We start from the raw sequence: 12,995 nt of genomic DNA, 5'->3' as shown, positions 1-12,995 counted from the left end.
TACCTTTTAACCACAGCATCAGAAGAGCCTCAGTTCAGAAAAGCTGCCACATTTAAAACCTTTAACTTACTCTGGAAATCAGTCACTTTAATCTCTGAATTTTGGGACTGCAGTTGTAAACGAGTGCCAGGGGAAACTTGTGCTGTGTGATGAAAAAGGAGGATGAAGTGAGGTCAGATGAAGAGTTCTCTTTTAGGGCTTTTTCGGGTCAAGGCTTAGCCTTTGTGGACATGATGGAGAAACAGTTTACCAAAGTCACACTTACACCATTCCCTCCGTAGACATAGTATAACTGGAAGTTGGCTTTGGTTTGCACTGGAGCCACAAAGACTAGAATGTTGATCACCTTCAGTCACAGTTCGTACATTCGTTTGTTTGTTAGTTCATTCATTCATCTTCTGTTACCACGTCATCATGATCAGTGATACAGTGTGGCCGGAGGCTACCCAAAATCATTGGGTATAAGACAGAGGCACACACCAGACAGGGCATCACTCACACAGTTATCCCTCAAACACTCTCAGAGAAAACTTGAGGTGGGCGATATGGCAAAAATACATGATCAGTTTTTTTTTTATTATTATTTTTTTGCAGTATCACGATCTCAATTTTATCACAGCTCTATTTCATGCTGGTTTTTAACCTCTTAACACTCCAGGTATTTATTCAATTTTGTGCCTGAAATTCCATACCCAAGTCTTGAGGCAGTGAACAAACTAGAGGCAATTTTATGAAGTAATGTTACTGAAAAACCTTCAGAATTGGCCAAAATATGATCAAAACAATAAAACATTTTAGGCAATTTTCTAAAATTAATTTGAAATCATCCTTTGGAATCTTCAAAGACCCCAACCTCTCCTTAAGGAAAATTATTATTTTAAATGAAGAAAAAAAGTGTATAATCTAAGATTAATGCAAACATTTTACGTTACCTTCCTTGACAAACTAATCTCATGCACCTCTCCAAATGGCTTTTTACCCTCACCAAACAGGAAAAAAGGTGATACTGCTGATATTTAGTGAGCTGATAGTCTTGTTTCTAACCCAGTGCTCCTCCCCTTTAAGGCCAGACGCATTGAAAGGAGGAAGCTTTCCCCGACTGGCTGTAGAGTGAGGCCGCCTCCCTCACTCCTCTCCTGTGTTTAATTGGTCTCACTAGGGACAGGGCAGTATTTATTGTTTTGATTGTTGTTGGCAAATTGCTGTTGCCATATAAACCTGTCGTTGTCATCTCTTGCGGTGCACGTCTGTTAGGTCTTGTTTTGCTTTGTGTGTGTGAATCGCCTGTGGGCTATTCAGGTTTTGTGGCACCACAGTTTTTTTTTTTAAATTCATTCATTCATTCATTTATTTTTGCAGGGACGAGATCTCATGTATGGAATAATAATATAATAATATTTTGTTTTTTATACAGGCAAACGTTTTAGAGTACTGTTGTACATTGATCGATGTCCCGAGAGTCTGCCCTTTCGACTGATGTATGTTCACAGTATGTAAACAACTTATACAAACTGCAGCGGACTGTTTGTTCATCAGCACGATCCAATGATCTGGACAAATTCTTATCCTTTACTATCTGATATTGTCATATCACACACCCCTACAGGAAACCCATGCAGACAAGGGAAAGACACCCCAAACTCCTCACAGAGCATCAATTTTCAGAACCCTAGAACCCCGGGGCCAGAACGTAGCCGACACACTCCAAATATGTTCAGTGGGCTATGTTTGGGGCTAAGGGAACAACTCTAAGTTTAATGTTTTTTCTTTGTGCGTGTGCACTATTCCTCCAGGGTCCTGGTGCCCTCCCACTGAGCAGATATCTGCCCTCAGCCTCCAGAGGGCAGGAGTGAGTGAAGCTTCAGTGGAGGACTAACTTCTGTGCAGTACCCTGAAGACCAAGTAACACTGTACTGAATGTCAGGCAGTGTCTCTTGTCAACACAGAGCTTCTCTTCAGTTCAGAGCAGAAATACATTTACAGCAGCAAAACAGCCATCATCAAAAAGCTTTCAGGACAACCTGGAAACTTCCCAGCTTCCTTCATCTAGTCCAGCTCTCCAGCACCTGCTTTGAACACAAATTCTCTCAGATATCTAACATCTAACAGACGAGGTCTTTCATGAACTTTTCAGAGGACAAAACATAGCCTCAACACTTCACCCCAAAGACTAAAGCGGAGGGTTTATTTTGTATTAATTCTTGATAAACTAAAGTTGAAATCCAAACTTTTGGAGTAAAGAAATAGTCTAAATGTATTCTTGGCCACGTCTCCTGGACTGGTGGATTTGTTCACTTATTAAACCTAATGAAATGTGAACCTGAAAGAATGTACACCTACTGTACCTTTTTTTCTGAGAGTGACAATGTTTTAATTGTAATATTATTTTTCTTTCAGAACCCTGTTCTCCAGTCGTCAGGACAGTGAGTTTAGATACAAGGTAGGTGTTCCTCATCCAGTGATCATTCCGAGCAAAATTCCATGCCATTATTATGAGCTTTGTGCGCAGGCTAATTTCATTATATTATTTGTGTGGTAGCATCATGAGAGGAAATGTTGACATAATACGTTAGTACTAATGTGTTTTACTACCGATAGGAAAACCAGTTGTGCTATTACCTCTGCCGTACCATAATACAGTGTTCCCTCGTTTATCATTTATAAACGAAAATCCACGAAGTAGGGACGCTATATTTATTTCAGTATTTATACACTATTCTAAGGCTTTATAAACCCTCCCCCACACTTCGTTTCCGAGAGTTAAGTATGCACTATTTACTGTAATTCGTAAAATTTTACGATTTACAACATTCCTTTATTGTTAGAATTAATATTTAAAAAATATTTTTATACATTTTGCATTTTTTTTCATGTAAAAATTCATGAAATATATATATTTTCTGCTGATCGAGTTCCGAAGAAAACCCGCGATTTATTTTTCCAATTAATATTTTATAAAAACCTTAAAAAAGCTGTGAAAGGTGAAATGGCGAGGGAAGACTGTGTACTCCATTGTAATGAACAATGCTAGTGACCCAAAGCCCATTATTTTACAACAATATATTTTTCAAAAAAGGCTACAATAAGAATTTATTTATTCAGTATTGGAATTTTATTCAGTATTCAATTTTGCCATTCATAATTACTCACAGGACGCATATGACTCTGTCAGCTACATGTAGAAAAGCACAAGCACAACAATGAGCTCTACTTAAAACTGTTTATTGAGGCGGTGGTATAATTTGGGCTTCTCTATGTCCTCCTTGGTCACAGGGATATAAACCTCACCTTGTGGGGAGTTGTTCACATGAAAACACATTATTAGTATCAGTTAATTATGTTACCTGTGAGGCACAGATGTGAGAGATGTACAAGAAGTAAATCGTCAGGTTAATAACAAGACAATCACAACTCCACTGTTAACGCAGTTACAATTCATCAGAACTAGCCCTGACTCGGGGCAGTTCTAAAGGAAGGCAGTCCGAATGCTCTTCACAGGCAAGGTCCTCAGCACAGGGGCTTTCCGTGTTTCATGTTCTGAGCACAGGTCCGGCCCAGGTTAGCCCCCTCCAGCAGGAGCTCTGCTAGTTTGTCCAGACCGAGACAGACAGTCAGGGGGGCGATGAGGCCATACAGACCACCCAGGAACATACCGAGAGGCCAGCCCACCAACAACAGCACGATCAGCCAGATGATGGCCCAGAAACATGAACCACAGTTTGCCATCCTGGATAACAGGGGAGAGACATAGTTATAATGAATATAACATGTAAAATGCTTCTGCTCATTCTTTCAGTCACCTTTGCCATTACTGACAGGGAAAAGCATTTCAGTGGTGACAGTATTTTTGCCACGTGAAGCTCATTTCCATAATCATACGCTGGACACTTCTTTACTCCATGTGCCATGTCACTGGAATTCATTAAACAAGCTTTTATGCAGCGGATATTGGAATTCCTGCTTACCACACACATCGTGTGCATATTTTCTCCATTCAGAGACAGTCATGCTTTCTGTGATAAGACCATCCCAAGTTCACATCAGGGCTTACACAGTGTTCTTCTGTGTTTTTTTGGCTTGTTAGTTTGCATACCAGCATTTGACTAGGGTATTGTTTGGGTGGGTCCTGCAGAACAGCAGCTTTCAGATTATGTCTTTTGTTACAACTTTAAAGGTGCAAAATGTGTAAGATTTAAGAACACAAAACTACATTTTCAAAAGTGTGCGAGTATAATTTCATAATGATTTCATTAGCTTAGGACATGCTCTTCATATCTGCACAGGTTGTGCTGCCATGTTTCTACAGTAGTCCAGAACAGACAAACAGAAACACTGGCTCTAAAGAGTGACTTCTGTGTGACAACTTTTACATTGAAGAAGCAGCTTAGAAAGTGAGGGAGGGGTAATTAGTTGCCTGCCATCTGCAACCTCACTAATAAATCTTATACACTGCACCTTTACGTTACCCGGTAATTAAAGCCCTTGTTTAAACATACACAAACTCCCAGTGAAATGATACTTAAGTTTGGACATGCTATTGCTCAATCGTGCACTGTCTGCAAACTGTTCAAGTCCAGCCTTGCTCCTAATCTGCATCGGTCTAGATTGGATTCTGTGATAGTTGACATGGCACACCTCATATGTTGATGGTTTAGAAGCTGTCTTGGCTCTGTACATAGTCTCTGCTCTTGGTTAATATGGTTGAACTGTAACTAGGAGCATGTCTTGTGAGCGGATGTCATAGTTGTCAAATGATATACGAAAAAAAAAAAAAGGAATCTAAGCTGACTGCTGAAATGGAGACATCTGTAGCTAATTTTAAACATAGAACATTGCATGTATCCAGTGATGAAAAGGTGTTTTCTGTCATTTGACTGCAGGACCTCTGTCCTGCTTAAGAAGCTAAAGAATCAGATTGGAGCTGCCTTTCTGAACAAAGCCATATTGCTGAAATTAGTTTGGGAAAAATAAAATAAAATGATAAAGTCGTTGATTGAATGTGCAGGAATGTTACAGGGCTGAGGAGACAACCCAACAATGAGTGGCACTGTGCAATGCCTCCGTCATCCAGGATACATGTCACTATTTCACCATCAGCCTTTCAATATGGCTTAAAGATTCCACAGCCCATTGTAGGACACTACACGAGTGTCTCAAACAGAACACACAGGTTCTCTGTGGAAATGACTGAGAGCTATTTAGCTTTATGAGGGCTGGTTCTGAATGCAGCAAGTTACGAGGGTCCCGTGGCTCTCCTGCGTTTATTAAATAAGAGCTAACTGCTGTTGCTCTAGTTTTATGTGAAAGATTGCAGGGAAACAAGGAGAACGCTATATCCAAAGTCCAATCCCATCTCAGGCATTCTTTCCAAGAACCAGAATTTTAGAAATTAACTGCTGCTGTCTTCAGCACCGATGCATCGGAATAAGATCAACATACAGGGAGATTTCAGAATGTAAAAACTAAAGCTAATAAATTGTTTCTCTTCAGTCATGGCTTAACCTCAGGCCGTTCAGGGACAGCAGGCAGAAGGCCACTCATAGTGCTGCAGGTCTTGTATTTTAATCATACAAAAAGTACAACTGTAATTAGGAAACGTTTGCATCTCTGTCAGAGACACAGCAGAAACTGAATACTCTTCTTTAAAGGGGAAGGAAAGCTACATGTGATTAAGCAGCTGATATTGCTACAGTTCTCTTTTTAGTTTCTGGTCATCTTCCTCATTTCCTTGTTTGACTTATTCTTTAAGTCCCACATGCTGTCAAACATGTGATAGAATGTAGTGATGTTTATTTAAAAAAAAAAAAAAACCCACAGTAGCTAACCGTGGGAAAACACACACCCACACACACACACAATCTCTGTTGAAATATCTCACAGAAATCAGTTAAATGCTGTGTCTCTAGACATTATTCATGATAAAAAAAGCTTTAAAAAGCATTGTGTTATGAGCCCAAAGGACAAACTCTTGGATAAATTTTAACCAAAGGTAAACATGGAAGACTAACATAATAATAAAAAAAAAAAGTCCAAGAATAAAGAAAACTGTACAAACCTAGTCAGAAGTCCTTTCGAGTCAAATAAAACGCTTCTCCCTTAGAGTAAATTTAAGATGTCCTTTTTCAGAAAGTAAACATCTCAGTATTTTCAGGATTTGTGGATCTCTTTCTCTCTGTCTCTTAGAGTAGCGGTGGTTATCTGGCTCTGTCAAGTGAATATAGCACAACAACACATTCCTCCTGGTTACAGCTAATTTCCCAGGAAGTACTGGATATGCTCTCAGGGAGGAGACAGTTAAGAGGCAGCTGTATTGCATTATGGGAAGGATGACTTTTAGGGCAAATTGCACAATACTCACATTCACAAATTCTTGAATTCACACCAAAAATGTGACAGGACTTGTGGCCAAGTCCAGACCTTATCAAGAGAAATGACTTGTAAAGAAGGACGCATAAAGTAACAAAGTAGCATAAAATAACAGGAATATTTTCAGAGACGCTAAAGCAAAGCAAAGGTTTTTAACCCTTTAGGACATGCCCCCTTCCCCAAGTGCCCCTGCCTCTTCCTTGTTTACTCAATAAAATAAACATGCTTTAAAAAAAATAATAAAAATAAGCAATTCTATTCCGTTTCCAAACCTATGGACATTAGATCCTGTGTGCCCGGATGAGCCCGGTCCACGCGAGCAGAAAGCCACAGTTACTGCACTCACGCATCACTAACCCACAGCAAGAACAGTGTGCTTAAGTTTAGTGTCTCACTACACAGTTCAATGCCACTGTGTCTTGAGCCACAGCTCCATGCCCCACCATTTTTGCCATTAGCTTTAATCACCTTGTATTATCGTTTTGCCCTATATTTAAAATTTATCACTGGTCTATTTTTAAACTGTGAGCTGGATAAGTGCGTACAGTTATGTACATGATGTAGGCTGGAGCAGCAGTGGGTGGCGTACATCATTTTTGACTGTAACCAATCAGATGCTAGATTTTCTTTGTCAATCATATTCTATTAAGCCAACTAACAATAGGTGTGGTTTATCATTTTCCACTGGAGCCAGTTGTCTTATCCACATTCCAAATGAAGGCAGTAACCGTGCAGTGCTATAGATCAGAGTCTAGTGGGTGAAAAATGCATTAATAAAGGCTGTCAGGACCGGAACACTACAGTATTATATTTAATCTGTTGAGTTTTTGTAATTTAAAAACTCGTAACCGCATGCCCTCCCAGGCATGTACTCATGTGATTGTGTGCAAAGTTATTTGTTTTGCTTTCACCCCACGTTAATCACACATTCACATACTGGCGCAGTGTGTGATACGTCACAGTAGATAGATCAGAAATCAGTGAACATTTAATTATGGTTTTGTTTTATTAGAAAAGGGGAATCATTGTACAAATGTTTGTATAAAAGGCTAATGATCAGCTCCTCGGCACTTACATTCTCAGCAGAATCAAATCGAGATGAAATAATAAAAGGGCTTAAAGAAAAAAAAAAAGTAACAAAAACAAATAAACCCCATCTGCTGCATGGTGTTCCAGACCCTGAAGAATGAACATCAGCGACTGTGGGTGGTTTCTCTTTTAAGGCTCCTCCTCCTCACTGTCCCCACTGTCACTGTCTCTGCCTGGGTGTTCAGGCATTTTAGAATGCTCCTGTGTCTGCGGCTCTTCCACCACAGACTCCTCCTCTGTCTTCATCTGAGACTCCTCCTCCACCTCTGCCTTATTTTCATTCTGGCCTTCCTCGTTCTTCTGAGCAGGCTGACTGTCTTCTTGCCCCTCTGCTTCCTCCATATTCACATCAGATTCCTGCTCTGCAATCACCTGCCGGGGAGGAGGAAGGAGCTTCTCCTGTTGCTACATGTAAACAAAGAGAATCGAAAAGTCTAAGACTGTAAATAAGCAATGTTATGAAATATGTCAGTATGTCATGACTGCAGATTTCACAACGGTTCCATCACGCAAACAACAGCTTTAAGGCACAAAAATACATCACAGACATAAAAGAGTATGCCAACTCTGTTTAAAATTCTTAATCAGAGCCAGCTTGATTTTTGTGTTGAGGCAGACCAATCAGAGCGCCTCTGCAACGGTTACAGGCCAAAGAGATGGCCGCAGAAAACTCATCTTGCTTTTGGCAGAGCATAAAAACTAAAAGGGGAAAAAAATGTTAATAGGTTAAGGAATATTAATTAAATTTTTAAAACCGGTTTATCGTCATAAAACAAAAAAGATAAATCCATAGACAATGGTGCTGTTCTGTTACTTGTTGTCTAACTCTTCTAATTCCTCCTTTGGCAGAGTTCTCAAAGGTTAAAAGAAATGTATGAAATCCTATTTGGACTGGACTTTGACCTCTGGACATGGGGTAATGTAATTTCTATCTGAGTGCATCAGTGATTTTAGTCTTGTCCGAAGAGAACATTTCAGTCATTTTTCAAGAGTGCACACTGTAGTTTCAAGAAAGATTCCCAAGCATTTTACCTACTTTATAATATTAAGTAAAATAACCCCATGTTAAATTAGTCCAATGCGAATGAACATATTCCATCATAGTCCATGGTAAAGGGATTTTTCTTGAGAGAGGAGATCCTGAAGGAGTTATTTAGTGATATAATATATGGCACTCAGAAGAGTCGTTTAAGTGCCTAACTTCTTCTACCTGGGTTCCCAGACAGAATAGCTATGTACCGTTTGTTCAAAATGTTTCTCAAAAGAAAATTCACCCCAAACTGATATGAGACACACATTTACAGCTCTAGACCAGTTTTTTTTTTTTTTTTTTTTTTTAAAAAAACTCTGATCTGCACCATATTTTCTTCATGGAAGCAGCCGAAACTAAATATTACACTCTTATATATCCATTATAACACTGATGTTCTGTGGTAAAATGACATTACCCCAGCTGCTACCTAACACTAATCCCTTCAGAATAGGGCTTACGTGTAGACAGCACTTTGGATGTGAAGAAAACTACAACAGCTTTAAACCACTGCGTTTTCTAGTGTACGTAGTTTGGCAGTTTGAGAAAAGGGAAGGGAGGAGCTAGATCTCCACATTACAGCACAGCAGGCCTTCATTAGCAGCAAATGATTCCTGATCCAAAACATTATGCTCATGGCTTGTTAAGTTTCAGCATGCAGAGTTAAAACAATTCTCTTCCATTTGACCTATTTCCAGCACTTTCAAGATGAAATTGTAACAAGTTTTACTACGAAGAGCAGACTGGTTAAGATGAATAATAGAGAGGCTGGGTTCGCAGGCAGAGAAAAGAATAGGTACAATTATGGTCTTACCTGTCTGTACTTCTGTGTGCTTTGGATCATATGCATATACATATTATAGGCCAGGTTGGCCATCTCAGGCATGTTCTTTATTACTTGATCAGGCTCGTGAGACCGTGGCTCAGTCTGCAGGAAAAAAGAAGACCGCTTTAACTGGAATTCAGTGTTAAGCATAAAATTTAATACCATCTGTCTACCTACTCAGTATGACCCTTTTAGAAAGAAAGGATATTGGATTTACACTGCATTCTGTGCAGATCTATGCAGGAAATGATAAACCACTGAGATCTGTCAATCAGTTTATGGTTCAGTAGAAGGCTGAAAAATGTCCATTTCTCATTCAGCATATCCACATTCCACTGTGGCATCCGTTTAGAACGGAGGCCATTAAAGGCATTTAAGGTTTAATCAATACAACATGGATTTAAACATTTCACTATCGGGAAACAGAAACAGCAGTGATGCAGATAAAATGGATTTCAAATAGAAAAGGAGAATGGAGCTGTTCAAATTAAACCTGAATTAATGTCTGGTGCAGAATGTGATGGTACCAGCGCGTCTAACTACTAGGCACAAAGGCAAGCAAGTGCAGCTGTTTAACTAGACAAGGCTAAACAGGCTGGAAGGGGACGTCCTGATGGGAGAAATGACTGGAACACATATGCATGCCCGAGGGTGCGCTCTCTCAGGGACTGGCCTCCCCTTTCACATCCCTGTGAGGAGAGGGGCCTTCATACACAACCCAAGCACTAAAGCGACACACATTTTAAAAGACTGTATATTTATAGCACTAAAATTTAGATATATATTCTAGGAATAACAACATTTTGTAGCTCCATTTTTATTTTTTGACATTACTTCCAAAACCCATATGCAGTGTGTCACAAGTTCTATGCAAACAGTCACAGAGAGAAATGGTGTCCTAATGTCCTAACCCTGTACAGTTCATCTTTTGGATATATAAGGTTTTACTCTAATGGAGATGTCCACTTGTGTGGTGGGAGACCCCTGCCTTTCAGCGTGAGGCTAATTTTGTTATAGCTCTAAATTAATTGCCCCTTTTGAACTCTTATCAGTTTTATATTGTTTATGTCGGTATGAAGATATATAAATGTGGATCATGGAAATATTAAACTCATTATGTCGGCGCTAGTTTTCTTTTGGGGACCTTTTGCTCCTGAGAGACCAGGGAAATTTGCGTTCACGTGTTAACATTCTTTACAGTCTTTAGTTAATACTCTCAGCTTATTTGGAATAAGGAAAGGGAGGTGGTACAGAGCTGCAGTAAAACACCAGTCAAAGTGCTTTGTATGAAACAGACGGACATTTCCTTCTGGTCAGCGCCTGAAGCATTGTCTTTTTGCGTATGTGGGTCAGTTTAGGAGCGTGATTTGGTCAGACCGATATAGGTCACAATATACAGACAGTCTGAACAACAACAAAATAAAAAATCAGATTTGGGCCACATTTATCTACTGTATGAACATAGACTAAGAGACTAAAACTGAAAAAAAAAAAATAGTCTCACACATCTGGAGCACTGTATGTGTGTGTGTGTGTGTGTGTGTGTATAAACTCACTGAAGTGTAGTACTCATGAGGCCGAATGTGCAGCTGCAGAGGCCGTGCGGTCAGCTGGTTAAAGGCAGGTGTCAGCTCAAAGCAGTTCTGAAACAGGGAGACACGCGCAAAAATGTAGAGCCCCAGTCTTGCTCTGGACATCGCTACCACCAAACGGCGTACGTCTCTGAACATAGAAGAAAAGACAGCAGAAACTCCATAAGCCAGCTGAACAGTGGTAATGAAGGAGAGAGAGTGTGTATGGGGTGGGGGGTGGTGATGTGCTTGGTTACTGTTCTCTCTATCCACTGGAATTAAAGGATTTAGAAGGGGTTAGTTTTCCATGGTTGGAGCTACTAGGCCTTTCCCAGTGATAAGTGAGTGTTTAATAAAATATGTTATACAGGCTGGTCTGTCGCTCCCTGTGGACAGCCCTATTAATGAAGCCAATGTGGTTCATTTAAAAAGTCTGATAAGATGGCTGCGCCTCCTGTGGTAATGAGTTCTCATTTTAACCCCTTCACCACCACCACGCCAGTTTCATTTGCAACTGCTCCAGTGAAGCCTACAGCCTATGCCCATCATTCTCTGGCTCAGCAATACTCCCATACATCCCATCCCCACAGATTTACCTGCTACCATTATAGCATTGAAACGTTCATATAAATTAACAATAACTAGTATTTTTGTGGTTCACTGTATGTACTTAATTAAGTACATGTTTAAAGTAGTCAGACTGGCTGATTAACAAGTTGCTTCTAAGCTACTGATACACAGTAGCTCACAAATAAAGCTTGAGCTAAAATAAACAAATATTATTTATTACTGCCCTCCTGACCCATTAAAAGGTGGACTGCATTGTCTTAATATATATTTGTTTTGCTGCTAAGAAATCCATCCATCCATCCATCCATTATCTGTAACCGCTTATCCAATTCAGGGTCGCGGTGGGTCCAGAGCCTACCTGGAATCATTGGGCGCAAGGTGGGAATACACCCTGGAGGGGGTGCCAGTCATTCACAAGGCAACACAGACACACACACACATTCACTCACACACACGGACACTTTTGAGTCGCCAATCCACCTGCAACGTGTGTTTTTGGACTGTGGGAGGAAACCGGACCACCCGGAGGAAACCCACGCGGACACAGGGAGAACACACCAACTCCTCACAGACAGTCACCCGGAGTGGGAAACGAACCCAAAACCTCCAGGCCCCTGGAGCTGTGTGACTGCGACACTACCTGCTGCGCCACTGTGCCGCCTTGCTAAGAAATCCTGATTGTGAAAACAACTAAATAAATAGTTAAAATAATCATCGTTAGTGGATTATGCAATAGCCACGGTGGCCTGACTTTTACATGAGTCCTGTGTGATCCATGAAATAATTTGGTAAGCTGTGATTGCTAGTTTGGACAGACTGAGCTTACAGGATGAGATAATCTGTCTATCACACCATGTACGCACATAATGAAGCTATTTAATTCCATAAAGTATATTTAACTGCAGTTTTTAGCAAAACGGGGACTGTCCTGTGGTAGTTTTACAAGTAACAAAGGCTAAACACAAGTGAGGGCAGATTAGGTCAAAAAAAAGCATCATGGGCTCATGAATGATGTTTGGCTGAATTCGGGGGGTGCGGCAAAGAATCATTCTAGATTTTGCAGATGCAGGCAACTTATGGGCATTAATAATCATGACTGTAGATGTTGGACAGACAAATATACACATAATAATATAGAACACTTATAAAAACACAATGGGAGAGTATTTCTGAATTCCCGCATTTCTGAGTATGAAAGAGAGAGATCAGATATAGAAACTTCCAAAAAAAAATAAAATAACTATCAGTCAGTTCCACAGTAATAAAAATATATGACATTCACCTGCAGTGCCCCATTTCTGTGTGTATGTTGTGTCTGTAGAGGACCCACTTCAGGGGGAGTGTATCTCTCCTGTAGTTATCTGTATCTTCCCAGGTAATCAGCACAGTAGGAAACAATTGCTATGGTGAAACTTAACACTAGCTTTAACACCCAAGTGCACAATTTCTCAGTGTCTGGGAGGAATTCTGCTGCCAAAGGACTTCAGCATGAATCAATGCTTTACCAATCATTCATAGGCTAGTGAAGAAAAGGTCAGCATAT

At 40.2% G+C, this 12,995-nt stretch overlaps 2 protein-coding genes across 6 annotated transcripts in view; one reads left to right on the top strand and one right to left on the bottom strand.

Moving 5' to 3' along the window:
- Positions 1-12,995, top strand: part of stxbp6 (syntaxin binding protein 6 (amisyn)) — a 237,803-nt gene that overhangs the window by 218,415 nt on the left and 6,393 nt on the right. For both annotated transcript variants that reach the window (XR_010802172.1, XR_010802171.1), the window contains exon 6: positions 2,398-2,440. The gene's annotated coding sequence lies outside the window, so the exon portion shown is untranslated. The remainder of the gene's footprint in view (positions 1-2,397; positions 2,441-12,995) is intronic.
- The window catches only part of aqr (aquarius intron-binding spliceosomal factor), a 48,973-nt gene continuing 43,343 nt past the window's right edge, over positions 7,366-12,995 (bottom strand). For all 4 annotated transcript variants that reach the window (XM_066667686.1, XM_066667695.1, XM_066667683.1 and 1 more), the window contains 3 exons: positions 10,868-11,033; positions 9,300-9,413; positions 7,366-7,860 (listed from right to left, as the gene is read on the bottom strand). In XM_066667686.1, the coding sequence (XP_066523783.1) occupies positions 7,585-7,860; positions 9,300-9,413; positions 10,868-11,033 (556 nt within the window). In that variant the 3' untranslated portion in view covers positions 7,366-7,584. The remainder of the gene's footprint in view (positions 7,861-9,299; positions 9,414-10,867; positions 11,034-12,995) is intronic.

The sequence above is a fragment of the Hoplias malabaricus genome, chromosome 1 (assembly GCF_029633855.1).
Source record: "Hoplias malabaricus isolate fHopMal1 chromosome 1, fHopMal1.hap1, whole genome shotgun sequence".
Classification (NCBI taxonomy): Eukaryota; Metazoa; Chordata; class Actinopteri; order Characiformes; family Erythrinidae; genus Hoplias; species Hoplias malabaricus.
Note: the sequence above shows the minus strand (reverse complement) of the source record. Positions and strands in the feature narration are given on the sequence as shown.